Source organism: Thunnus thynnus, chromosome 2 (genome assembly GCF_963924715.1).
Source record: "Thunnus thynnus chromosome 2, fThuThy2.1, whole genome shotgun sequence".
Taxonomy (NCBI): domain Eukaryota; kingdom Metazoa; phylum Chordata; class Actinopteri; order Scombriformes; family Scombridae; genus Thunnus; species Thunnus thynnus.
Genome location: NC_089518.1, coordinates 6,785,437 through 6,809,855, shown reverse-complemented (window position 1 = coordinate 6,809,855; position 24,419 = coordinate 6,785,437). Strand labels below are relative to the sequence as shown.

Here is a 24,419-nt window from a genome sequence, read left to right as displayed (position 1 = left end):
GAGTTTAAGCTTCTCCTTTTAGTGTATTTTGGGATGAGATCAGGCAAAGCAAAGCGACCTTTACCCCAGAACTAAACACAGCTCATGAGAGCTCTGTTAACCACAAATCAGAAGATCTGAGTCACTGGTCATCATCCGCTGAACACGGGTTGGGCAAGGCGGGTCCTGCAATCCCACGGCAAATATTTGGTCACTGCAGATTGATTTATAAGGCTCACAACAGACTTTCATAATGGAAATTTTATTTCATAGCACAGACACACGCACAGCTAGTTTCAAATGTTGTGTTATATTTCATGAGTATGTATAAAGACTTTGCAGTTGAACAAATTACTTTTTTTGCAATCAGCACGCCCTTTCAGAATAAACTCAACACACTCAAAACACTCCTGATAATTTGAAAATTCAAAATAATGTAGTTATGAATTATGAAAAGTGTGCAAGACCAAGGCAACACTATACAGTGCTGTAAGAGTTATCTTATGTGTCTTAAAACTTACCATTCCCATTATGTGCCTCACACAGTACTGTCAGTCATTGTCAAAAATAAAAACATTTATGGTTTATGGTGTCCATTATTTAACATGGCACAGATAATGGTACAGTGCACATATTGTACAAGCATGACTGATCATGGTTGTTAATTTCCTTGGTTGTGAAAATGTACAACATATTCAATAACTGTGACAAATGTCAAGTGGTTATGCAAATGTTATGAACAATGACAAAAGCTGCATGCTTTCATACAACAACAAAAAATAAAAAAAAAGTTGTATGATATTAATTGTCAAATGAATTCATGTAAATATAAAAAAAATTTAAGCTTAGAAACTTGTGTACATAGTTTTTTTTGGAGTTCATAGTATATTCAACACACCCCTCAGAACAACATCAACAGTAAAGAGACAGGAAGTATCATGAGGCCGGAATAATAAACAAAGCAGAAACATGATCAAAGTGCTTGGTGACAGGATGGAGTTGATGGGCAAGTGAAACAATAGCTGATAATTTAGTTTTACAAACATTTCTCAGAGATAGAACTATTCTGAAGGCAGAAATAATCTCATTGGTTGAGTTAAATGTCACGGGGAGGAGCCAAATGACATTAGCTTTGTAAAATGTTTGAAGCCCGTTGAAAAGCAAAAGTTAAAACAGGAGGCATGAAAGATTAGAAGCCTGGCACGGTTGCTACTCACTGCAAAAATAAGAGATCTAGCCATGCAAAATGATTTAGACTAGCTAGTTAGGTAAGCTGACCTTGAAAGTTCAAACCAATTGACAATCACCATGGCTGAATACTGACGGCAATGCAAATTAGATGCTGGCTTTGGTTACACTCTGACTGCATTGAACTGATTCCATTGAAAACTATTGGCTGATTGCCATCTGCTGTTTCATTCATGGTTTATAATCATCGGCTCACAGATCAGCTTCTCGGATACCCGCTGACTACTAACATCCAATCAAATTCCTTAAGTGTTAATTTAAACATTTGTTTTATTAAGATTTGATGTGTTTGTTTGGGGGCAATTAGTTGTCCCAGCAGAATCCTTGCTGCTTGTTTGAGATTGTTTGAGAGCTTTCTCAAAATGCAAAACTTTTTACACCACATCTAACTGTCCCTGACTGAACTCCTCTCTTTTCTCTTTCCTCAATCTCTCTTGATCATTGCACCTCTTTACTATGTGTCTTAGAAGCAATTTTTAAAAGTATTTTTATAATATTTAACATATGTTTTAAGACAATACTCACATGTCCAAATGTATGTTTAAAGAGTTACTGGTTTCTGTAATCTTTCCTCCTGTCTATACTGGTTGTGAAGTGATTGTGTCCTAGTGGAACTCCACTGTAAGAAATGGGGGACAAAATCCTAATTCTGTGCAAAAGTGCATTCTAAAGTTCAGCCAAAGCTAAAATGAGGCTTCGGCAGTCTGAGTTAGCCAAATCAAGTGGGATTTTGTATGCCATCTTTTACAGTGTTGTTGCACTAGGAAGAGATCACTTCATGGCCAGTATGGACAAGAGGAATGATTACAGCAGCCAAAACTTCTTTCAACTTGCAGATAGCCCTGTAAGTACTGTGTTAAGATAGATTTGAAAAAATATAAACCAGTAAGAGATATGAGATAAAGAGATATTAAGGCTTATGTTGGGGAAGGAGTTATCTTAATTGACATGAGCTTATTGCTCTCAGTTGTTGTTGGTGCTGTTTTCTCATGCTTCTTTAGCTCCACCAGTCTCCCCACTCTTTGCCCAAATTTGGGTTGTCAGGCCTCAGTAACTGCCAAAATGGCATCTAGTTGTAAATCTAACATGCAAGAGTCAAATTCTCTCCCTTCAGAAACTAATGGGCCATATCACAAATCCAAGCTTTTTACAGTCCATCCCTTAAACTATTCAAGCTATCTGTTCGCTAGTTAGCCAGCCTGCTGACATTTCATGAATCAACATGTAAAGAAGTCTATATTAGCTCTGCCTGTTGAGCTTCAACTCAACCCGTAAGATTATTTCCACAGTTCTCTATCCATTCCATTGACATATTGTACAAACACATCCCAATACATGTTTGAGACATGTATGTTTGGTACACTGTGAGGTCAGGTGTTTGAATAGCATGCATTGGTACTGGAAGGCTGGTGTAGGTTCATCCTTTGTCTGGTTGAGACCAATATGGCCGCTTCTAGGCTGTCAAATACTGAGCATCATCTTTCTACTTAGGTGCCATACTGGCAGGCCTACTGTGAGATTACTGTATTTGTGGCACAAACTAGCTGTGCTCACTGGTCAGCAAAGTTTACCCGATATGTGAGCTGATGGCCATTGTCCCAGGCATACAAAACCTTCTCCTTAGGGTTGTAGTCAATCTGTGTGGTGAAGGAGTACTCATTGGTGAAGGGCAAGCGTGGGATGGCATCACTGTTGGTGTGGGTGTCATAAGCATAGTTCACCTCACCTTCCTTCTGGTTGTACACACTGACGGCGTACAAGACGCCACAGATGATGAAGCAGTTCCCGTACGAGTTCCTCTTGAGACGTGTCCTCCAGGTGGTTTCCTTTTTCAAGGACAGGTCTCCGGGATCCAGTTTACTGATGACGATCACCTCTTGCTGGTTGTAGTCGTAGTCCATTGAAGGGTAGATCACCCACAGGCCACTTTCATCCACTGCGAAGTCAATGTCTGAATGGCCCCGCCATTTCCAGGGGGTGGTGTCCTCGTAAACCACGTCATGCAGCAGTGTCCAGGCCGCCACGAATCGCATCCTCAGATCGTACTTGATGATGTTCTTGGTGAAGGCTCTGTTGTAGTAGAAGGCTCCATTGTAAACCACATGGCCTGTGCCTATCCAGTTGTAAGGCAGTTTGAAAAGGTTGCTCCAACGGCCTACAATAAACAAGAATATTACATTAACTTTATAAATCATGAAGCATGGGTGAATACTCTTTTTATTTGCTAATGACTCATTCTGTTGCACAAAACAGAACATCGTGGAAGTGTCTACTATCACTGGTGGCTTCTACATTATGGCTCCAATAAAAGACAGACTATTTAAATCTATTCAAAAATCCTTCTATCACACCTCATCTCCAGTCAGTTCAGGATTTTCTGGCTCCAGCACATAACCCCTGTAAAACCAGAACTTGTTGTTTTTACACTTTGGCTCTTGTACAGATTAAACGTAATGAGATAGCCTACAACGTGTTAATTAGGGAGCTTTAGAGGTGCTGGTAGGCAAATTTTATTTTTTTTACATCTGGACAGAGCTGGACTAGCAGTTCCCCCTGTTTCCAGTCTTTATGCTAAGCTAAGCTAAGCTTAGCTAAGCTAACTAACTGCTGGCTGTAGCTTCATATTAGCACAGACATGAGGCTAGTATTGATCTATTTATGGTATCTAACTCTCCACTAGAAAGCCAATATGCACATTTCCCAAAATGTTAAACTATCCTTTTTTAGGAGTACTGCTGATTTTGTTGATGGACACAGTAAAAAAAGGTATTGGTTCTTGTGTATTTATACAGGAGAAGCTGAGGCTTAGATTCAAATCTGATTTAATTCACAAAAATAGACTTGAGAGTTAACTTGGACTTCACTGCTATAATACTTGACTTGAGTGATCTGATAACATCCCATAGAATAAAAGAAGTAGGACAGCTATAGGTTAGTCTTGCATAGCTGCACACCATAAAGATTTAGGTCTCAGCTGTGTAAACACTATTAACACAACTTTGAAAGGCTCAGGCCTGAAAGACTGTCTTGCAATTTGCTTATGAGGCCTTGAGACCCAAAAAGTCTTCTCGACAGTCCTGATGGGCCAACTTGTGGTAAATTTAGCTTGTAAGAAAATCATTTTAATAAAGGTTGGTTTGGTCAACAGTCAGAATAAATAAATAGAATAAAATCTAGCAAGCTGTTCATTATTACGAAATAAAGTAAACTGCTTCAGGATGTTTTGCTGTGCTTATGAATGTATTATCCTTTACTTATTATGATTTGGATACATGTTGCTGTGTGTATGCTACGCTTGTATTGTGCCCATCATAGAGCCAATGACAATGTTTTTACAATACCAGACTGTGTACACACTGGCTTCATGTGACAGTGACACAGTTTGTTTAGGAGTTCACTCCTGAACAAACACGTTGTGTACTGTAGGTGTCATTTTCTTATCACATCCTATCGGCTATCCTAACCTTTCGACCTCAGGAAGTCTGATTTAGTTAATGATAATAAATGAAAAGCCCAGTAAAGGACAAAAACAATGCGCAGTAGAACACCACCCACCACCCCCATCCCCGAGGCCAGCCCACACTCTTAATCCCTCTCTGCTGTGCCCAGTTCAAAGGAAAGGCCAGCGCACATGTCAGAGAACAGCAGGCATCACCGCCACTCACCAAGATACCTAGTCATCCGCACACAGCTGTGAGCTCACCGCACTGCAGGGCGCCTCACATGTAAGTGCATTTAGAAAGACCATTGTCCAAACACATCTAGATCAACAAGCCAAGTCCTTGGAGGGGAGATCATCTTAACTCTCTTAGAGAGTGTAATCCAATTCCTCAGTTGATTTGGATGTGGAAGGAGTTGATTTTCCCACCCACTGGAGCCATGAAACAACCAGGACCTGCATTCCACAGATCTCATCAGTCTCACAGAGCTCATTGGATAATCAAGATGAATCAATGTCAATAATGTTATTACAGAAAACAAAGCTACACATTAAAACATAGTAAGAATTAGACCAATATATTAGGGCAATATTTGCCTTCTAAGTTAAAGTAAAGTTATTGTATCAGTCAACTTCAAGGTCTCTGTAAAACATCTGTAAAAACTGAAATGAAACCCTGCCTTAAACAATACAGCACACTGTAAAAATGGCTGCATTTAAATGTTCAAAATAAATAAAATAAAATACTGGCATTAGTGCTCAAAAACTCATACTGCTCAAGCTGTCATTAAGGCTTTACAAACTTAAATCCTAGGCTAGCTAGCCCAGAGCTAGCTTAATGTAATTTCTCTCTTGCCTCTATCAACCCAGGCTAACAGTAAGCTTCTGGTTAAGGACAGATATGGTTGGACAGTAAATGTTCCATTGCTAAACCCTGGCCTGAGGGTGTTGTTCTAAGCAGATGAGATGGGGTACAGTATCATCAGTACATGTGAATCGACACCGTTTTGCTCTGTAAGGGTCAGACTAATGGATATCAGCTATACAGAGATACAGATGTTTATATAATCCTGTAAAGTATAGATGTGAAGGAGGGGGAGTTCACATTTGGACTGTTTAGCCATGGCTAGTAATAAGGTTATCCTTGACTTTTGACAAATGCAAAGTATCTGTATTTGATTCTCTAAAGGCCCCAATATACTCTACAAAGAGTATGCAGTTCTCTTTGAAGCAGATTTGGTGTCTGCATAGGCTGCATGGTCATAAATTTGGGGCTGCAACACATCAACAAAACATCTGTATGTACCTGGGCATAGGGGTGGGCGATATGGCAAACACATCATATCACTTATCTTATCATGATTCTTTTTCATGTTGGTTTTTAAGACTGAATAGTACTGAAGATTCAAGAAACTTTATTGTCTATCACATATTGATAGATATCCCTTGTTTAAAACGGATATTGGAAACCAAACTAACAATAAACCAAACAAATTTAACAGCTGAAAAGCAAACAGTTGATGTTGTGTAGAAGTGTTAGTGTGTTGTTTCGGATTACTAGCAGGATGTGCACCGTTAAGAAAAGGCTCCAACACAATACACCAGAGTTGACATCACGATGGCTTGCAGCATGACAGAAGTTAGTGCTATCAGTTAGCAGGTGAGCTAACCACTAAACAGTGGCGTTAACCTGCAGCCTAGCTGTTGCTTAATATGATGTGCAGCAGGTGAGCTTCTTAGCAGGACATTAAAACTGCTGTAGATTTCACCAGCAGATTAGAGATGTGGTACGAGGCACTCGCCATGTCAGTGCTTTTACCTGTTAGCCTCCTGCTAGCAGACTACACTCCATCATGGAACTGAACTGATGTGCACTGTAGCACAATACTAATGATCTCTCTGTAAAGGCAGATTGTGTAGACATTTTAATCATTCATGATCTAATATCATCATATCACACACCCCTACTTGGACATCACCTGGCTAGATAATATAAATTATGTTACGCAGACTCTATTCGAATGCTATGTAAATGCAGGATAGATAATTTACACTTCATACTATGAGCCCAAGTGTAAAAGGGTCAGTATGCTACAAACAAAGTGCCTGTTGGATTGTCTAAGCACCTGTAATCTCTCAGACATCAGAAGGGAGGGGATTTACGTCCGACAGTCTTTGCAATGTGTAGTGTAATGTGTAGCATAACCTGAAAAGACCAAACTGAAGCACACCTTGTTTAAAGTTTTCCAGGTTCCGGAACTCTACCAGGTTGTTGCCGTAGTAATAGTTAGTGACGTAGATCTTGGAGTCTTTGGCCAGGGGATCCTTCATCCAGGCCCCCTCATTGCGCCCATAACTGTGCTGCTTCTCTGGCTTCTCAATGGATGCCAGAGTCCCTTCACAGTTGAGTATCTTCCCTGGAAGAAACATGCAGAACATTCAACAAGTACGCCTGGGAAAGAATGAATTGCATTAATGTGGGCTTAAATCAATTTCACACCACATTTCTACATTTCTTGGCAAAGTGAACCGACATGCTTATCTGCTGCTATATTGGCCTCTGTCACTGCAGTCACAACCTGAAATAGAACACCGAGTGTATTCACAGGGGCATATTTAGCACGTACCTGCTCTGTGAAGAATAGGCCGACTGTTGTTGTTGGAGTTGTCCAGCAGCAGCACAATGGTTGGAGCTGGTCTCTCAGTAGCTGCTGAACTTTGAGTGGTGACAGTAGTGGGTGCAGTAGTGGTGGTAGTGGTGGTGGCGGAAGTTGTGGTTGTGGTGCTTTTGGTGGTAGTGGTGGTGGAAGCTGCAGTGGTGGGTTCAGCCGCAGCACCCTCCACAGTTTCCAGAACCATCTCAGCCCCTCCGTCCTCAGACCGGCTTTCCGTGACATGATGGACTGTGTACGATTTGGCAGAGTGATCTGGTAGAGAGGAGAGGAAGTGGTGAGTCAGGACAGGAGATAAAACAAGTAGGAATCTAAAACTCTACAGAGCTAGTTTATATTCAAAATAAAGCAGATGGCCAAATCAGGTCAGACAGACCCGAGGCTGAGGGGTGGTGAGAGAGAGTAATACTGTTAGCTTTTTATAGCTGTAAACAACCTGCTCCTTGTTCTTGTTATAGATGGTTATATAAGGCAACTGTGACAGAGTAGTGAGAAGGAACATTATCTCTAAACCTTCCTTCATCTGTCTTTTATAAAGGGGTTTTAAACCTTTTCATCACTGTACTGAACATATAGTATGTGTCTTCTTGACAGTAGGAGACATATAATAGTCTGCTGTGTTCCAGAGCTTCACATCAAAGACAGCACATTAGCAATGCAGCACAGAGAGAATACCAACTTCCTCCCTCTCTCTTCTCTGAAGTTCTTTCTCCTCTTTCTGTCCTAACTCAGCCTCTTCTGCTGTCTACTGGATTCTTAATGGAGCATACAGAGTAGCTTTTAACAAAAATTAGGAGCAAGTTTGTAAAGACTACAATGAAACATGCTTCAGAAACTTCTAAAAAAGCTGGAACCTAAAGTGATTGCATGATATCTATGGTTTTCAAAGGAGAGTGTTAAGACCTCAGTATACTTGAAATGAAGTGCTTGGCAGATTGTTTAACAGCATCAAAAACTATGACAACAAATATTCTTTGACAACCTTTTTTCACAATACAAAAGAAACTTAACAAAACCATGACAAAATATATTCAGACTTTCATCAGTTAATGAAACTAAATGATAATGTGAAAGAGGGACAAACGGACAAAAAAAGTCTTATTCAATGACCTGCGTGCATCTGCACAATCACATATTGTATCCTTGAGTATCCTTCACTGCTCAAAACTATCTCTTCTTCAGAAGTTGATTTAGCTGCTCAATGTGTTGCACTAATAAGCAGCATAACGTTAGCGGTTATTTGAAAGAGAAAAACTAAATGCGTCTGCAATCCTGCTGAAAATTAGATAAGAAGCGGCAACAAAACAGCCGGGACAAACTACAAAAACAGCCAAGCCTGCACACCGACATTTACAAAAACGTCTGACAGTTTTTGTAACTTCCCAAGACAAACAATCTGTCAGTCAAACCCATTTTCAACAGTGATTGTGTGTGAAGGTGTGATAGTAGACAGTGTTTGAACTTCTCTCTTAAGCTCTATTTTCTCATTATTCACACAACTACATCCATTCCTAGTGCACTTTTTGTATATGCAGTTGAATGCAACACGATGAATGCATCTGTACCATTCATTGAATCTAATTCTCTAATGACAGCAGGCTTTTTGCCCTGCTGTGGTCATTTGAAAAACACTTTAGCCTTTAGACATGATTGACTGTATGAACTAGTTCATCTGAAGCACACTTGAGCCTTTACCTTTCTATGATGGACTAAATACTTTTTCAAGGACTCCGAACACAATCACGTAAAACACTGAATCCTGATCATCTTTTGGAAAATCTGTATTATTTCCCTTCAAAAACATGTATTGGTCAAACTCTTGTTTCTTCCTTTCTAGATTCTGGCTTCAAGAGTCACTTGTGGCCTTTCATAAAAAAGACAGCTGGCTGAATCAAAGTTACTCTTAGGAGAGAGAGGCTGCTCTCCTTCTGTCTTCATACACTGATGTCCTGTGCTGCCAGACAGATGTGGGGAGATTACAGCAGTGCTGCATAAGCAGTGCATCTTCCTGACACGCATGCTCTGAACACATGGCCCTGATGAAGGCTGCAACACAGATAATATTCTGACAAGGTTTTATAATAATAAATTAAAAGATGTTTCAGAAAGCAGTTATGGCTTTTGAGATATCTAAGTTTTAAATAGTACCTGGAATTAAATGTAAAACAAACCAAATTACAGACACAAGTCAGTCAAAAACATCCTATCTCTAGTTGAGCGTAACAAATGACTGGAATGAGGTGGAGAGTACATGAAAGAGGACATGGGCTAATTGTTAACTGATGTGACCATCTGTGTTTAGTAATGCAGATGCTGTGCACATTGTGCTCTTTTAATTATTTTAATAAAGATCAAAGACCCCTTTATAATATTTTGTTACTGTGATGCAGATATTTTGATACTTTTTAAGGGACCATGTCAGTGCGTTTGCCGTCCATATGTCCAATCCTTTATACTTGGCATCACTGCTGACAATTTTTACAGTCATCTTCTTTTATTGTCGTCATAGCTACATTCTGGTTGCACGATAATGCAGCTCAGACATTAAAAAAATGTATTTACACTTGTTGCTGCATTGTCATGCAATGTCAATGTAACATTTTCAAATGTGAGACTTGCAAGGACCTTTCTATTGGCTACAAATACCTTAATCTCAATGTTACAGTGGCAATAGCCTTGAAAGCAGTTATTTAAAATGAGATTCTGAGTTGTAGCGATTCAAGTTTGCAGGCTTGGAAAATGAGTGTAGGTGATGAATGATTGTTTAACATTTTGCTCTCCTTCCATAACTTCTGAGTAGTAGTGGAAAGTAACAAGGTACATTTATTGAAGTGATGTACTTAGTATTTCAATTTAATGTTCAATAACACTACTACTCCATTTCAGAGGGAAATATTGTTGTAATTGTAATGTTTTGGCTCCTACTAACCCCTCTCCTGCCACTCTTCAGTGCTATCACTACTATGCTGGAATTATACTTTAAATTTAATTAATTCATTTGTGCGAATTTGATTAAACACAACTATATTTAGGAAATCGTAACATGTGAGCACAATATAAACTGGAATATTACAGCTATTTAAATTTGATTTTTCCACAAGGCACCGTTACAAGACAAGTTCAAAAATGACCCAGTAGTGCACATGACCCGCCTTAGTTGATGTTGTATTTTAGTGGTGCAAATTTGCCTGACAAATTGTCACATTGTCCAGTTGGGAATCCAGCCTTGACTTTTATAGATCAAACTTCCAACAGTATATAAAGTAGTTTAACTTGTAATGTATTTTTACAATGTGATTACCACTTTTATTTTTACTTCTTTTCAAGAAAAATAGTGCTTCTTCCCATGTGTTTCAATGGAGCTGCTGTAACTGTGGTTATACTTGGCAGCTCCCAGTAAAAATGTGAGTAACTATAACTATAAGTTTGAAATGGGGCATTGTAGGAAAAAGCATGAAGGTGTTTCTACCTTCCCAAGATGAATAAAGGTTTTTATAAAAAAAAAAGGTATCCTGCTCTTTGCTAGAGATTATGGAAATGCAGCCAAATGGTTTCAGTGATTTCACAAGGGTGGCTGGGCTCGCTGAGGTTCACATACATGGCAGAACACACGGTCTGACAGCGTCATGTGCGTGTGCCCTGTGCAAACGCAGCATGCCTATTCACTCAACTAGACTTAAAGAGGATTGGAAGGAGTCAGGAAATGTTTTCTCTGCATTGGTCAGGGTCCCCACACATTGTTGTGAGGAGTGACGCTGAGGCATGTCATGGGCATGGCAGCGCTCCATTGAGACAGCATTCCATCAGCTCCATGTATTTTGTCAATGAAAGATTTGGATTTCCTGCTCGCTGAATGCGCACCAGCAATCCAATCCCGCGCTGACTAGACCAGCTTTGCTAGAAACAACACCAGCATAAATCTTGTATTGAGGGGATCTTGTGTGCCACACAGCGATAGATTCTCTGTTTTATTGCCTTGCGCTTAAGTGTAAAGTTTGCACGCAATTACTGCCTTATCCCTCACTTGTGTAAAACAACAATCTCAGGAAAACTTAAACTGTCCCCTAATGGAAACTAAATCCGTCTAACAAAGGAAGATGTGTTTATGAGACATGCAAACCCACGGCTGCTGGGCTGATCCTGATCCAGCAAAGTGTCATGAGAGGTCAGATTAGATTGCTGAAGAAACTAATTTGGATCATTTTCAACACCCACAGTGGATCACACACACACAGATGATCGCACACAGATGGGAGTGCAAACTCAGCTGAAGCGCGAGCACAGTGTTTGCTTTAGCTCTGAGAGGGTGGCTTTCTATGAACACAGCACTTCTGGGAGAGTATACAGAGTCTCCCTGCCAAGCTGAAAACCCTCACCTCCTCTGTGCTCATCCTCGTCGGTCTTGGCAGCTTTGTAGTATGTGATGCCCCTCACGACGCCAGGCTGGTGGCCAACCACTTTGGCTTTGGCTGTAGGGTCAGGCTTGACCGCCTTTCCAGGTTTAATGACCTCTTTCTTGGGCTTTACAACCTTTTCTTTGGGCGGTTTGGGAGGGGGTTTGGATGCAGGGCCCTTTTTGTTGGTTAGTTTTACAGTCTCCTTGGTTTTCTCATCATTCGTACCCTGTGAACATTAACATTTGGGTTATGTCAGCACACTTGGAAACATTGGGAAGCAGGTGTGTTTTATATGTTTAATGTACTTGAAAGTGAATGTTGGCTTTGTGAAGCTTCTATGTGCAATATTGTTAAAATTGACATGTGCTATCCCTATTGTCAGTGTTTCACAGTGTGTTAACAGAAAACAAACAGTATATAATCATACAAATGATGCATAGATTTCTACTATACCACTAAAAGTACTACAACTGACACTATTACTATTGCTCCAAAAGCATCACTGCACTAGCAGTACCAAGTCCATTTCCAAACAGTTTTGAGATGAAGTTCATCACTAGTACGAGCGGCTACTTTCACATACACATAGTCATTTGATCCATTGTAAATCATATTGATTAGAGCAGCTTTAAAGAATTTTGCATTGCTGACAGTGCAGCAGGCTATCCGGTCTATGAGAGCAGCAGCAATGCAAATGCAACAAAGACCTGTAGGCTAGACCAGGGTAGCAAGTAGTAGAGCCCTGAGGAACAGTAATACTTGTAATGTACTGCTAATATTACTACTATTACTACTAGTACAACTACTTGCACCACTACAAATATACTACAATACTACAAATTAACTTATAATGTGTGATATTTTCAATGTGTCACAGTTGATAGCCAAGAATGCTAACAGTGTATTTATGAATTTTTTGGTAACACTTTATTACCCCTATTTAGCATTTAAAAGCAGGATATAAAGAGTTCATAAATGGTTCATAATAACACACTATAATGCAATTATAAGCAGATTTGAGGATCTTTTAAATGTTGATTAATGCACAGTAGTTGTCACCAATTATAACTGCTATGAAGACATATTTTCTATTTTTACTGTATTTAACATTAAGTTAATAACTCCTGTGGGCACTTATTACAAATACATTAATAATATCTGCTAACAACTACATTGTCGTATGTTATAAACCATTTATTAATTGTTTGTGTACTGCTTATAAATGCTAATTAGGGGGATTTAAATTGACAGTGTCCATTCTAACCTGTGCTTTGTTCTCAGAAGAGTCTTTCTGAAGCAGCTGCAGACTGAGGCTGGAGATCTCCTTCTTGATGCTCATCATAATGTTGGAGTAGTTCTCATATCTCTTAAATTGGTTGGTGAGGCTCGTCATGCTGTCCCGGACAAATTCATTCTCTCGTGTGAGATTTGTCTTGATTGTCTGCAAGATAAAAATCATAACCTGTCTCCAGCCAACGCTTTGAATATAATGATATGAGGACATACACTGCTATGTGTTTTTGAGCCTACCTCTTCGAGGGTGTTCATCTGAGACACCACCTTGTTGATGTAGGAGTGGACTTTCATAAGATCCATACTGTAAAGGGTTCCCTCGAGGAGGTCCACCATAGATTGGAGCTGGTTGTTCATGCAGTAAAAGGAGGAGAAACTGGCATTATTCACTGTCTCCTGAACACAAAACTGACAGCTTTATGTGACTCTGTTCAGCTGAGTAGGACGCAGCAATAGCCTAAGTGCCCTCCCAAAACATTTGCTTTGATTACCACTATTGACAGCCACACTCTCAGCTCTCAGTCTGGGGTTCATTCAGAGTCCACCTCAATCATTTTACACCTTTCCTTCAGAGATTTATTGGGTTAATCTATAGTTTTAAAGTGGAGTCAGATCAAACATCTGGTACAGCCTTTTCTCTCATATGGTACATAGCGTGCTTCTACTGCCTGTGAAAAATGAAAGTGTGCTTTAGGTATGTGCAGAGGTGTGCTGACGTGTTCAAAAGATGTTAGATGACATACAACTCATCTTTTATGCTTTAAAGCTGGAGGGACAAAACAGGCATATTGTCTTGAAAGAACAAATTACCACTGCTGGTAAAGCTTTCAGAACAGCAAAATCCTAAATGTCTTTTTCTGTCTGACACTTGTGTATTATGAGCTGATATAAACAATGCTGCCTCTAGAGGCTGCTAGTGGGGCTTCTGAGAATTTGCCTTGCTCAAAATGTTATCACATCTGGTGTAAAATAAACAGTTTCAGAGGAGACACGTTGATGAATTTATAGGAAGACTTTCATGAATCAGTGATAGTGATGAATATACTTTCAATTATGTATTTAAAAATGTAACTGATCATTAATTTAAAGCTCTTATTTGTAAGCTTTGAAGTTTTCTGACTTTGGTAACTCCTTGTGGTCAAATGTGTTGAAACCAGCACACAAACTATACAAATTTAAAGGACCAGTGTGTAGGATTTAGTGTAGGAGACCCTACGGTGGCTGCAAAATGCATGAAAAACATGAAAGACCCTCTCTAGAGCCAGTGTTTGGTCTGTCTATTCTGGGCTACTGTAGAAACATGATATAAAGGCTCATTCTAAGGTAACAAAAACACAACAATTCTTATTTTCAGGTGATTATACACAAGTCCATTCCACTAGATGCCACTAAACTCTACACACAGCATCTTTAACATAGAATTTAATAATTTTTCTACACACAAAAATTGATCAGAAGAAATTTAAAGTTGCTGTATTCACATAAATACATATAGCGGCTTTAAGTTTAATCTCCTCACCTTAAGTAACTCAGGAGCCTGTTTCTTCAGCTTCTCCATCTTCCACTCATTCTCACAGGGGTTGAGGGAGGACGGCGGGGCCGTGCACGAGCACTTGCAGTCAGATCCGGAGCTGACAGTTTCTACTGTGTAGAAGTCCTCCACACGTACGCTGCCGCTCCGCAGCCGCAGGCAGGCGTCCTTGCTTAGAGGGCGCATGATGCATTTACAGCGGCAATCTGAGCCCTCTGATGTCATCCTAACAGGCTCTGTCTCGCCAAAGATCTGGAAGAGAGAGTGTGAATTAGTAGAAATCCAAACAGAAAAAGGTATTTTGTGTCCTTTTTTGTCATGTCACTATAATCTTCCCTTCGCACCTAAGTGTCTCTTAGATGCATGAAGTGGCACAATTCTAAACAAGAAGCCTCATGGCTGAACAAGAATTTATCATACTTGGATATTGATGACATGGATTGCACTGTATATTTATCCAACCCCATAAATTTGGCAGTTTTTGAAGGTATATGTTGAGCTGTGCTGTTCCTTCTCCCAGCAGCTGTCCCAGTCATCTATTCCATTAGTCTAACCCCTGCTGGACTTCTATGAATAATAAATCCATGTTTTATTGTAGGGAAACAAAAGCAAGGGAAAGGAAAGTGATCCTGAGAAATAACCACATGTTTCCCTATTTTGAATGTTAGCTGGTGTGACTCAGAGGAAAGCCTCAGAGACAAACATAACTCATAAGGATTCTGCATCACCAGCTGGCCTTTGGCTGCCATGTATGATGACAGAGCTTTGGCAGGCCATGGTCATAGCTTACTTAAAAAACAGGAAGCAATGCACGGCAGCTCCAGCAGACATTCCACACAGTTCCTATGTGGGATGAGCGCACGCTGGCATCCAGAGGAGACAGCTTTCACGCAAGCATTCAACTGCACATATTTATTGCATGTTTGATGAAATGTTCAGGTGGTGATGGTGAGTTGGCAGAGTGTTTTGTGCTGAGAGCTCTGTGAATTTCTCAACTTCACCCATAAAAATGAATTCCTTTTTCAGTTAAAGGCGCGCTAGTTCAAGAGACCTTAACTGAAACCTCATCACTAGCCTAGCCTTGTAAATTAGTTTTGCTACTAACTCTGTGTCCTCTCATGTGGCCCTTTATGGCTGCCTTGTTGTTAGCTGATCTGAATAACGGACATATCGACATATAGAACTGGACTTCGTGATGACTTTTGAGATTAGACACAGCACAGTCACACTACTCACACATATGGTTGGTGCATACGTTGCTATAGCTACGGCTAACATCTGCACAGCTGCTACATTGGCTGTTTGGGGCAAATAAACACGGACTGCAAAAATATTCCAGTTAAGTTAGCTTCATGTTCCATCTGGCTGGTATTGTTCATCTTGGTGTTGAATATCTATTGGTAAGGCCTGCACCGATGTAGAAATTCAAGTAAATATTACAAGTAAATGAGAGTAGAGATAATGTGAGTAGTTATCTGTTGTTCTATTTGCATTGCTTTTTGTCCTATTAGCAGCCTCATTAAAAGTCATTTGGTTTGCTGTTGGTCCATCGGCCCTTCTAACAAACTCTTTGTTCTAGACAAGGTATCTCGAAAACTATTACAGTACAGTAGCTGGATGTCCGTAATATTCGCTGTGGATATTCATTAGGTTAAATTCCCATTTGATTGCAAGAAATGTGTTAATCTAACCTGCAGACTAAATGCAAACCAACAGTACACATACATGCTCTAGAAAAAAGATGAACCCTTTCCATGTCGCACACTCAAGAAGCTTTTGACTGGTCACCCTGAAAACTAAATGTTAAATTCATAAACCAGTTGGCAGACTGCAACAAAACTTGGTCACCACATTTATGCTGCACCCCCTTGGAGGCACCATATTTTAAGGTTTCAATAGTATCCTCTGGTGTGCACAAACAGAGCAGATATTTTACATTTTACATTACATTTTCATAGTACTAACAAAGCATTTTGTCTAAATTCCACATGCAAATAATTCATCTATGTTGCACATCACCATGTTCTATTTCTCCCTGGCCATCACTCTTGTTTTCAGTCCATGTGATGCACCTCACTAACAGAGAGCTCTTCTCCCATCATTTAGAGTCCAGATTCTTGGATCCCATGTTGGAGGAGGTTTGGGCTGTCATCTCTTCCTGGTGAGATTTAGGGGTCTTTATAAACCACAGGACAGGCACACATGTGGTATCACTTTTATCAGGAATAGAGCTCAGCAACGCAGAGATTCTTCATTAATGAGCTGTGGTCCTATCATCATATGACTGCAGTATGAAGGTAGGACTCCAAGTATATGATGAAAACATTAGTAGAAAGTGGGGCCAAACATTTACTGAGGTCCCAGATAGGATGGATAGGAATGCACCTTACCAACCAAACTTTTTGCAATAGTGCTTTTTCATGCAGACATTTTGCCTTGTCATAGGTGAGTAAAATATTTCACTGAAAGAACTGCGTTGAGTATCAAAATATCAGCTGTAAGCTGTAAGGAAATTTAGGGATTTGGAGGCACTATTAGGTAAGATAACAAAGTCATGGAGGAAATCTTCTGGAAATCGTCTCTTTGCAAAAGTATCTGAAAAAGTACAGAAGAGTACTTCTGCTCCTGATCTGACTAGCAGATGTAAGTAAAACGCAATATCAGTTTTTCAACAATGATAGAATTGCTGTCATTTATAATGAAGCAACAATGTCTTTACAGTAGTACAGCAGTTGGTATAGTGTCAGTAAATTGGGCTATATGTCGATTTACACAGCCAGCCTACAATTAAAGGGGAACCCTGTGGACACATTTGGGGCAATTTAGAATTACTCAGAATATCTGTGAAACAGGTGTATAATGTCTTCTGTGGCTCTGGGGGAGCTTTGTTAAGCCCAAAAAATAAGTCTGTAATCAGGCTTATCCCAGCTTTGGCTTGGAGACTACAAATGTACAACAGAAAGCCTGCATTACAAAGTGGGGACATGGAATAAGAAAGATGTAGGCATTTACGAGGCATGACGGGTCTAATCAGAGGTTGCTATTGGTTGCAATATTGGAACAATTGAGTGTTTAGAGCTTGATCTATACTCGAGACTAAAAGTCAGGCTTTTTTCAGCTTCTGCTGCTCTAATTTTGACCAAAAATCTGTTTCTTGTGAGTCAGCCAACTTTAAAGAAGTGCAATACTAAATTGCTGAAGTATTAAATATGATTTGAATATGACAATAAATGATACTTGATAGGGAAAATGGATTCATTTCATGTTATCATTTATATAAAGTGTTTTTTGAATGCTGTTTGCTAGTTACAATTTTGGATGTCTTTTGGCAGTGCAGCAGCAGATTTAGTGAAGGTAAGGGGGTGGAGTGGAAGTGGTGGTGGGGGCTCATTAGTGAAGGAATGCAGGCTGAGTGATGGGGGAAGATGTGGAGTGGGGCTGCTTTCCCCCCCATTACTGCAGACATACTGGGGGGCGTCTGATACGGGGCAGGACTCCTGTGTGCGGAGCCGGGCCAATCCTGACACATGTCAAGCGAAAAGGCAGCAGGTTGACAAATGCTACAGCCACATGAAAACAGAGTGGATTAGCAGATTAAACTTCTTTAGCGGAGGCTATGCGCACGGCCCTGCTGAGCTGCATTGTTCAACCCCAGTCAAACACTAACTGCTCCATAGCAACACCAGCTTAAGTTGCTTTAAGTTGGAGAAGTCAGAGAAATTCCAACCAGATTTACTTTAGTACTTCATGTTTTGTCGAGTCGACAAAGCCTAAAATATTACCTTGCAGGCTTTACTGAGGAACCATTTGGCAATAGCTTATCATGAAGAATCTGAATCATTCTGCCAATCAGAGCAGCTGCCTTCTCCTTCTGTCAAATCATATGTGCTGGTATGCCTAACTAACCGTCCAGCATTTCATGCCAAGCTGACCTACCAGCATGAGAACAGGCAACGCAATTAAGAGTGCTAATAATTAAGAGTACTGGGTATTTAATGCATGCTTTGAACTTTGAGTCTTTGGCTTTGACCTCTCAAGTGCAGTCAAGTTTCAGGTCAAAAAGAACAGGGCTCAAACATGAACTCATGTCTGCACAATGGGAGGAAAAGACCCTGCACGCCGCAGAGAGCTCTATTAGATCAAGCGCTGCAGCCTGTAACAGCTAACACACCCTGACAGTGATGAAGTGAAACCCCAATTGGTTGCTAAAAACACAAGATGTGTTACACAATGGCTGGTGCATTTGAAAGCCTCTGCTGGCCTCGGAGTTGAAGTCAATGTGTCAGTTGTGCTGGCCTGTTGTATCTGCAGCCGTGTTCATGTAAATAAGGATATCCTCTGCTTTCAGTTCTTTGCCAGCTGGTAATCAGTGAGGGAACTGTATGGTGAAAATGTCGTCAGGCAGTGCAGGTATCCTGTAGCAAAGCTCAAATGTTCAGCTGCATGTTCCAGTCTTCTTTAAACTCAAGTGATTCCTGTTATGACCTGCAGCTAAAACAACCTCCCCGCATGTTGCTTTTTAAACTATTTTCCCACAAAAGCCACCATGAATACCAATTCTAATCAGTCTTAAGCCCATCAAGCCTTTAAAGGATGGAATATCCCTTTAAAATCCACATCATCTCCTGTCAAGGGCACTCAAGACCAAAACCGGGGTCCACATTCCAGTCCAAAGAGTCTGCCTGATTTTTTAATCTAATTAGCTGTGCTTATGATAAACAGTCTTACTGTGCCACCGTAAAGACTAACGTGGTACAAAGGGGGAATTCTATCAAAGCCTTTAGTCTGGAGATGAACCGTGAGGTCGGTGGCCCAGACTCCAAGCAAAAACATCGGCATTAGCACCGGGATGTTAATTAGCTGAGCACAAAGTGTATCAAGCACTCGCTGCTTTTGGGGGTACACATCGACATTCCTGCTGGGTCTGTTTATGTGTCCAGAAAGGCTCTAAACTTTTCACTCATCACAGCCCATCAGGACATTCAGATTAATGAGACACTGAAATATATGGGCTGAATGACTTCATGAGTTACTTACGTGAAGGTTCCTCCCTTGCCATTGCAACATAAATTAACTCTGGTAAACCGTTCAACTGGGTTTTTGCACATTTACAAAATTTATTCCCTTATTTCACTGCAATCATGCATAAAGGGATACTTCCCTAATTACTGGTGTATGTCTGGTGACCTCAACTATGACTGGAATGACAGATGTTGCCAATGTCTTGTCCCCAGATGATTTGGTACAACAGATGTTAAAGGGACGTTAAAAAACTGCAGAGTTTATCACTGCTCAGTGAAAGATATCGTGCTCCGTGACAGGACAATTAATTAAGCAAATATTAAATGTTTCAAACCAAAAATGCAGACTTTATTGTGTAATCTACAAGAACAACCACCAACAGAGATGACAGTTGATATAATAGTGCAGATGCTAATCAATCAATCAATGTGTGTTTGAGTTAGGAGAAGAGAAAAGCTCGCTCTGATACAACATTAGCACAGAGTTATTTGTCAGTGCAGCTATGTTAGCTAATCTACATAACTGTATGACCTACATCCATACCACAGGCATTGAATTTTAAAAAATGTGAGCCTGTTTGTAATATAGTCGGCCACTTCTCTACAGGATTTACTAACCCTGCTGCCAGAAAACAATGTTAATATTGGATGATTCTACAAAACCCTGGATTACACCCAATGCCCATGTTGCCGAGCTTTCTACAGTATCTGCACATGGCAACTACTGCATGGTGAAGATTAGGGAAAGATTGTGGTTATGGCAAATAAACTATGAAGAGATCTGTTTGTTTGAATTTTACATGTCAACAGAATACAACCGGACACAAGGGCCCACTGATCTGTAAAAGGTCAAGGTCCACAGGGAGATGCAGTCTGAGAGAGATTCTACATACAGTACTATAGATTGTACAAGACTGAGGACATATACTGCAGACAGAGACAAGCTACATTTGAAACTTATCTGTGTTCATAAATCTTGCTCACAAGGATTTAAGGGATCTGCATAGAGGAAGAAAAGCACCCAAACTATGTGAATGAAGACATGGAAGTCTGAGAAAAAGGCCAAGCATGCTTTGAAACGCACAAATCTGGATTGTAAATGTGTAATCTGTAATAAAAACAGGGTTGATTTGTGATGGCTTGTGCTAAGAACTAGGAAACTTGTCATGCAAATTGAACCAGTTCTCTTTTTCTTATCCCTATTATTTATCTATTATTATATTAGTATAATAGATTATATTTGTTATAAAGCACACACATTGGTCTTGGCATTCATTCAGACTCATTTAACAGTGGAGCTGTTAATTCACTAATGCATTGTTCAAGGTTCAAGAACAGGAAAATGTATGGATGTAAGAAAGCCTAAAATATATGTATGCAGTAATCCATATTCAGCATTTCATACCAAAGCCAAGCAATGTCAGACCTGTATTAAGCCCTGGTCACGCGCAGGGTCGTGAACCCAGGTCGAATGTCAAATGTTCACCCATTCACACCAAACACCAAAAAGTTGTTCCCGGATCATTGCCTCAGTGTGAAAGAGGTATTAGTCTTCCTCGTTTCCAGCAGCTTGCAGCTTTGTTTTAACCACAAACACAGAGACATGACTTTCTGCAGGCTGATGATGTTGACACTTCATCAAGCCCCATGTGACATCCCCAATTAAATGAAGTCTTGTTGACATAACATTGCATGACAAAACCTCATTTCATGCACATTGTGGCACTCATCTAACGCAGCGGGGCACATTACAGAATCTGTAAATCCATGCATATTTAATCTGTCTGAGTGCCATGCTGCAGACTGCTGTTTCACTGAGGCAGACTGAGCATCCCAGTCTGCTGTCTCCTTCTCTCTAGCCCCCCGTTGACCTTGCACTGATTGTCCTCGGGTTTGTTTACAACCAAAACACGAAGCAGGTGCACGCACTGGTTCCCACGCCACCCTGCATGCCCTCCATGCCCTCCTCTGAGAGGGCTTTGTCTCTTGTTAATACCATTGCCACCAGTCTGGCTCCAGAAAGTATGACTGGGCATCTACAGAGACATAAGAGTGAACTTAAAAGAGTGTCGATGTAGAGTGAAAAACACAACTGACAAGAGATCATTACTACACTGGAAGCAAAAGATCAAATCAACTGATTCCAATCTCATCTCATCAATATGTATAGTTTATTTGGATATGTGTGTAGTTTTAGTGAGAAACGATAATGAAAATGCTTTTCGAACTGCACAATAATGCAATTTGGGACAAAAATAGAATAATTATGATTTTAGGGAATGCTTTCATTGGAATGAATATCAGTAAAATGTGTCATCTTTTGGTCCGTTCACTTCAGATACATATCTATCTGAATCAGCAATCAGATATTCATATCACTCATACACTGTTTATCATGGTCTGGCTCCCTGTGTTTCTTGTTGGCTCCCTGTTCGTTCTCTCTCTCTCTGTCTGTGTGTGTCTGTCTGGGCGTGGTGCTCTGTTTCCCTCCTGCTGCCAATCAACTGGCACATTGCGTCCCATCCACTCATCAAGCTCCTGCAGTAGATATACACCTCGGCTCTACACTCCAGTCTTGGCCAGACTGTTCAGTTCACCAATGTGGTACTAATGTTCTTAGTCAGTATATCTCTTGTGTTTGCCTAAAACTCTGTTTGACTCTGTGTTTTCCTGTGTCTCAGGTTCATTACCCATCTGTGGTCTTTGTCTGCCTGCCTCGCCCAGCATCCAGCCGACAGCTCGGCTCTCTCTGCCTGACCCACTCCGCTGTTATTTCGGCTCAGCTCTCTACAACTTCTCAATAAAACTGCATCTGAACTGTTGCAAGCTGTGTGCCTGAGTCCTGCTTTTTGGATCCAAACTTACCTCACACTGTTGCAGACTAATTATGATTTACTTCATAAAGTTTTCATAAAATAATTTCTATTCTGTTGGTTTCATTTATTTGTAAGGGACCAATATCAACACTGAATATGAATGTTATCATTTGATCTTCTGTAGTCCCCTGGCAGGTCACAATAAAAACATACACAGTGTGACAGGACAAAATAAACAGAACAATATTAACCACTACATTACATCACACACAGTATTTTTTATATTTTATGTTTTATGTGTATAAGTGTTCCACCTCACATCTGCTATTATAACCAGTACTATTACTACTAGTATTAAAAATACTACTACAACCACTATTACTATTAATACTTGTACTGACACTACTGCATCTATCAATAGTGTTACTAGACTGTTACTAGATGTTGATTACATGGCCACAGGTACAGTGTTCAGACAGCTGAACATCACATTCACTTGTGACAGCCTCCACCTCCACCATCCTCTTCTGTTTTCAGGCGTTCCACCAGATGTTGGAACCTGGCTGCAGGGATCCCGTTCAGCCACAAGAACATTGGAGAGGTCCAACACGTGCATGTTGGATCTCTCTGCATTCCACTTCATCCCAAAGGTGTTGGATGTTAAGTTCTTCCACACCAAACGGGGAAAAAACATTTTTTTTTTATGCTGGCTTTGTGCACAGAGGCATTTATCATGTTGGAACAGGACAGAGCCAAACACAAACTGCTGCCACAAAGTTGGAACAACACTCTTGTTTATAACATTATTGTAAGATTTCCCTCAAAAAACAGTATGTGGACGGGGCTGTCCTCATCCCTTTGGCCCTATAGTGTACAAACACTGTTCCTACTATACATGCTACCACATGCTTGTACTATTACGGCTGTTATTAATATTGCTTTTACAATGTTACTACTTGAATGCTGCCATGAATACTACTACCACCTCGTATCACTACTACTCCTACATGGGGGCTTTACTCTTCACTGACCTACATTATTTGGCCTCTCCCATTGTATCCAGAGTAGGCAGTTGTTGACAGTCACACACCATACTTGGGCATACTTGAAGAAGACCTTCTGGTGTTCATATCTGTAATGTGTACTTGTCCTCTGTCAGCGTCTGTGTGTGTGTGTGCATATGTATGAGTGTGTGTGTGTGTGTGTAGAGCTGGATTAGGCTGAGGGAGAGTGAGGGGTTACCGGAGTCCAGCAGCTGTACAAACAAGGGCAGCCAGATATTACTGTTGCCCCACTGAGTGCCATCTCTCCCACACTCTGCTGGCAGCATGCCTCCACACACACACACTGGAGGTATCATTACATAAACCAATTGTTACTCGTGTCACACTGTAAGCCCTCATTGGGAGGTGACACAACCTGAACCATCTGCCGACGAAAGACAGACAATTTAAAGGTCTGGCTTGGGGAAAATTTTGGGTAGGCCTATTGGTCAGGTCACTTATTTGTCTGAAGCAGAGGCACCATGACATGGAACATGCTGCAGGTAAGAGGTGAGATATAGAGTGGGATATTATTATGACAGCAACTTGATTAAACATTGAACATTACTGACTCTGAACAGTCCATTAACACGTTTGGGATTTATTTCAATACAGTAACACAGTGCAATCATGCGTAGAAATCCTTGGAAATACAGTGAAAAGCCTCCTTATGTGTCTTCTTACCTTGCTCTGTGAAGACGCATCCTTACACAAAACCAGCAGGCAGGCAAACAAGTTAGTGTATCTCCACATTTTCTCTCCTGAGCGTCTGGGCGTGAAGTTCAGAAATCCAAAACAACACTCACTGCATTCAGTCCATAAGATGTAGCCTGGTATCGCGCCTACTTTAGCTCCATTTCCACTTTACACAGGAAGGATCATACAGTGTGTGTCCGTCTGTATGGATGTGTGAGCTGTGCTGTGCGTCCTGCCTGCACCGCGCGCTCTGTCCTCAGCCAGGAGCAGAGTGCGCATCATCT

At 40.6% G+C, this 24,419-nt stretch overlaps 1 protein-coding gene across 1 annotated transcript; it reads right to left on the bottom strand.

Moving 5' to 3' along the window:
- Positions 1–222: 222 nt before the first annotated feature.
- Positions 223–24,412, bottom strand: olfml2a (olfactomedin-like 2A). Its single transcript, XM_067601086.1, has 8 exons — positions 24,124–24,412; positions 14,548–14,811; positions 13,266–13,373; positions 13,000–13,176; positions 11,715–11,961; positions 7,294–7,593; positions 6,898–7,083; positions 223–3,382 (listed from the first exon to the last, which is right to left on the bottom strand). Exons 1-8 carry the CDS (start codon positions 24,190–24,192, stop codon positions 2,778–2,780), a joined length of 1,956 nt encoding a protein of 651 aa, XP_067457187.1. The 5' UTR covers positions 24,193–24,412; the 3' UTR covers positions 223–2,777.
- Positions 24,413–24,419: the final 7 nt, after the last annotated feature.